This window comes from Hordeum vulgare, unplaced genomic scaffold, assembly GCF_904849725.1.
Source record: "Hordeum vulgare subsp. vulgare unplaced genomic scaffold, MorexV3_pseudomolecules_assembly, whole genome shotgun sequence".
NCBI classification, from domain to species: domain Eukaryota; kingdom Viridiplantae; phylum Streptophyta; class Magnoliopsida; order Poales; family Poaceae; genus Hordeum; species Hordeum vulgare.
The window spans coordinates 95,001-99,855 of record NW_025422569.1 but is presented as its reverse complement, the minus strand read 5'-3'; the positions used below and the strand labels follow the sequence as shown (position 1 = coordinate 99,855).

General features: G+C 31.2%; 1 protein-coding gene and 1 non-coding gene across 2 annotated transcripts in view; one reads left to right on the top strand and one right to left on the bottom strand.

Moving 5' to 3' along the window:
• Positions 1 to 459: 459 nt before the first annotated feature.
• Positions 460 to 539, bottom strand: TRNAL-UAG. Its single transcript has one exon. It is a non-coding gene; the product is annotated as a tRNA-Leu (tRNA).
• A 2,949-nt stretch (positions 540 to 3,488) lies between these two features.
• The window catches only part of LOC123420292 (NAD(P)H-quinone oxidoreductase subunit 5, chloroplastic-like), a gene marked incomplete at its 5' end in the record, with an annotated part of 1,727 nt that continues 360 nt past the window's right edge, over positions 3,489 to 4,855 (top strand). Inside the window, 1 exon segment of the mRNA XM_045107320.1 lies at positions 3,489 to 4,855. This exon segment is cut by the window's right edge and continues 360 nt beyond it. Within this exon segment, the coding sequence (XP_044963255.1) occupies positions 3,489 to 4,541 (1,053 nt within the window).

Below are 4,855 nucleotides of genomic sequence, written 5' to 3'. Positions count from 1 at the left end.
CAGGTACTAGTATCGTGGATTGATGCATTTCAGTTAAAAGACCCGACGTGGCAAAGCCTTGCGTTAAAATAGTACTTGGCGTAGTTATTGTGCTTAAATCATTTTTAGAGTTCTGTATTTTAGGAATGGTATGAAGAATATACAGAGCCCATGAAAGGAAGATCAATGACTCATATAAATTACTTAATGGAAAATGTCCCGAAGAAACCCAACGAGAAACTAAGAATCCTGTTATAGAGAAAAAAGTAACTATCATTCCTTTTTCTGACGAATCACGTAATCTCCCAAGTTCACGAACTAATAAGGTTATCAAATGAATCGTAATCACAATTGAAATCGTTGAGAAAGAGATATGAGTTAGTATATGTTCTAAAGTTGCAAATAGCATAAGGGGAAGGTCCCATTACAAAATTGTAAATTTCGAATTGATTTCTAATCTATTGTATTCCTTTTCAAGAATGCCGCCACTCGGATTCGAACCGAGATGCTTGAGCACTGCTTCCTAAGAGCAGCGTGTCTACCAATTTCACCATGGCGGCTAACTTCAAATAATAGGTAACTTAAAAGAATAATAGCTATTATCTCGGGAATCGTCGATATTGGGAAAGTCCATAAAATTTAGGAACATTAGAGTTTTCATTAAAATGGACTTCGTTTGGTAGTATCGTTTCCATTTTTTTTTTACAATAAACTCTTGCTTTGCCCAATAGAAACACTGGTTGAAAGAGTTGGAACTTCTTTTTTCTAACTTGCAATTATAGATATAGAACTAATTTTTTCTAATTAATTTATCGTTTAAATTTTGAAAATTCTTTCAATACAATGAAAAAAATCCAAAAGGGTTTCTATTTAATGATGAAATTAAAATGGATAAATAGAAAAGGCTTTTTGGATTTTTGAAAAATTTCTAGAATGAAAGTCTTTATGCTCTTATTAATAAGATTTACTAACCTTATGATTTTGGATAAGATAGGTGGAAGTTGTAAGTCCTATTGTAAGAATACTCCACTTTTCATAATTTTCATAATAAAATATGAGCATTCTATTATGAAAATTATGAAAAGTTCATTGATAGGAAAAGAATACTTAGCACACAGTATACCAAACAAAACTTTTTTTTATTGTATATATAAGAGGGGTTTGTTATAAGAATATTGTACCGAAGTAATTCGACACATAAAAGTACATTCAAAGAAGAATCCAAATTATTAAATAATTGGAATTCTTTTTTGAAAAATCAATTCATATTATTCCAAAATCTTATTATTTGTTTGTTTGTTGCCCAGAAAAACCCTTTGGTTTTGGATGCTCATTACCACTGGAAAATGATCTTGATTTTACTAAAGAATAAGATTGTACTATGGAAAAATAAGTCTTTTTCTTCCAAATATTTTTACGAATACGCTTTTTTGACATTGAAGTACGTTTTTTTGGAACTGCCATTCAAAAAGGAAATTACTTTTTTCTAGTTGTATGTGAAAGACATCTATTGCTGCAAATCAATCCTTCTTTCTTGTTTTTATTAGTATTTATACTTAGATACTGAAAGATACTGAAATTGTGAATTATTTTTTTACTTCATTTTGTCTAATGCGGATAAGACAAGAATTTTTAAACATTTTTTCTGTATATATTTTATACTTTGTTTTAATAATATAGAATATATAGAAGGGTTTCCCATTTATATCTATTTATATATCAAGTATACTCCATATATAGATATATGGTATGGAAGCCTATCCCCCGGGGGGATAAAAAGAAGGGAAAATTCAAATAGTTAATTAAGCTCAGAATGATATTGTATTGTATTCCATAAAGGAAAGGAATTCTAATCAAAACAAAAAATACTGAGTCTCTTAAACAAGACATTCTAAAACTTAGGTAATTTATAGTCATAAGGACTATTCGATAATTTCTTATAAACATAGATTTTCATTGGAATTCACTCAATCAGTTATGGAACAAGAGAGCTGTTTCATCTTTGTTTTAAAGAAATATAAAAATGAATAGAAAGTAAAAAGTAAAACGATTCCTTTTTTTTTTTTTTGTAAATATCTTATTTAGATAATAACTAGGTAACGAAGTTATTTGATTAACTTTTTGAATTTAACCAACTAAACCCATTCTTCATTTTTTATTATTTCAATGAGATAAATTTTTAAAAAATGAAGAATTCCAGTATTTTTTCTTATTCTTTTTATTTATTCTTTCAGAAAGAGATAAGAGTTGGTTTGGTGAATCGGAAACAATTTTATAGAAAAATTGAAGTAAAAATCGCAATTTCTTTTCTTATGGAACATACATATCAATATGCATGGGTAATCCCTCTTCTCCCACTTCCAGTTATTATGTCAATGGGATTTGGCCTTATTCTTATTCCGACAGCAACAAAAAATCTTCGTCGCATATGGGCTTTTCCTAGTGTTTTACTCTTAAGTATAGCTATGGTATTCTCAGTTCAACTGTCTATTCAACAAATAAATGGAAGTTCTATCTATCAATATCTATGGTCTTGGACCGTCAATAATGATTTTTCTTTAGAATTTGGATACTTGATTGACCCACTTACTTCTATTATGTTAATACTAATTACTACTGTAGGAATCCTGGTTCTTATTTATAGTGATGGTTATATGTCTCACGATGAAGGATATTTGAGATTTTTTGTTTATATAAGTTTTTTCAATACTTCTATGTTGGGATTGGTTACTAGCTCCAATTTGATACAAATTTATTTTTTTTGGGAACTCGTGGGAATGTGTTCTTATTTATTGATAGGCTTTTGGTTTACACGACCAATCGCAGCGAGTGCTTGTCAAAAAGCTTTTGTAACTAATCGTGTAGGGGATTTTGGTCTATTATTAGGAATTTTAGGTTTTTTTTGGATAACAGGTAGTTTAGAGTTTAGGGATTTGTTCCAAATCGCTAATAACTGGATTCCTAATAATGGAATTAACTCTTTACTTACTACTTTGTGTGCTTTTTTATTATTCCTTGGTGCAGTTGCGAAATCCGCACAATTCCCTCTTCACGTATGGTTACCCGATGCTATGGAAGGACCCACTCCTATTTCGGCTCTTATACACGCAGCAACTATGGTTGCTGCGGGAATTTTTCTTCTAGCTCGACTTCTTCCTCTTTTCATATCTTTACCTTTGATAATGAGTTTTATTTCTTTAGTAGGTACAATAACACTATTCTTAGGAGCTACTTTAGCTCTTGCTCAGAGAGATATTAAAAGAAGCTTAGCCTATTCTACAATGTCTCAATTGGGTTATATGATGTTAGCTCTAGGTATAGGTTCTTATCAAGCTGCTTTATTCCATTTGATCACTCATGCTTATTCAAAAGCTTTATTGTTCTTGGGATCTGGATCCGTTATTCATTCAATGGAACCTCTTGTTGGGTATTCACCAGATAAAAGTCAAAATATGGTTCTTATGGGCGGTTTAAGAAAATACATTCCAATCACAAGAACTACTTTTTTATGGGGTACACTTTCTCTTTGTGGTATTCCACCTCTTGCTTGCTTCTGGTCCAAAGATGAAATCCTTAGTAATAGTTGGTTGTATTCGCCCTTTTTTGGAATAATAGCTTCCTTTACTGCAGGATTAACTGCCTTTTATATGTTTCGGATATATTTACTTACATTTGGTGGGTATTTGCGTGTTCATTTTCAAAATTACAGTAGCACTAAAGAGAGTTCCTTGTATTCAATATCCTTATGGGGAAAAAGGATACCCAAAGGAGTGAATAGGGATTTCGTTTTATCAACAACGAAGAGTGGAGTTTCTTTTTTTTCACAAAATATACCCAAAATTCAAGGTAATACAAGAAATAGGATAGGATCCTTTACTACGTCTTTTGGGGCTAAAAACACTTTTGCCTATCCGCATGAAACGGGAAATACTATGTTATTTCCTCTTCTTATATTACTACTTTTCACTTTGTTCATTGGATTCATAGGAATCTCTTTTGATAATGGAGGAATGGATAATGGAATAGCAGAGTTAACCATATTATCAAAGTGGTTAACTCCCTCAAAAAACTTTACCCAGGAAAGTTCTAATTCTTTTGTAAATTCATATGAATTTATTACTAATGCAATTTCTTCTGTAACTCTAGCTATCTTTGGTTTATTCATAGCATATATCTTCTATGGATCTGCTTATTCTTTTTTTCAGAATTTGGATTTAATAAACTCTTTTGTAAAAAGAAATCCTAAAAAAGAATTTTTGGATCAAGTAAAAAAAAATATATACAGTTGGTCATATAATCGTGGTTATATAGATATTTTCTATACTAGGGTCTTTACCCTCGGTATAAGAGGGTTAACCGAACTAACGGAGTTTTTTGATAAGGGTGTTATTGATGGAATTACCAATGGAGTGGGTCTTGCTAGTTTTTGTATAGGAGAAGAAATTAAATATGTAGGGGGAGGTCGAATCTCGTCTTATTTATTCTTTTTTTTATGTTATGTATCTGTGTTTTTATTCTTTTTCTTTCTTAAGTTAAGGAATTCAAGTCTCTTGCAAAAATAACTATCCTACCCCTTTCTACAATCTCTCTATAATCCCACCTTGTTACATAAGGTAAGTATTGTATAATCGTTCGGTTTTCCGCGATTTTTTCCATTCCTCTGTGTAAATACCCTAATATGGGTTCACAATCAATAACATCCTCACCATCAAGAGTAACGATCAGTCGAAGAACACCATGCATTGATGGGTGTTGAGGGCCCATATTGACTATCATGAGATCTTTTTTTGTAAGCGGTAGACTCATATCCTTTCTTCCTTAATTCATTATTCCATGAAAATGGATTATTCCATGAATTCCTCAAAGTGAGGCTCAT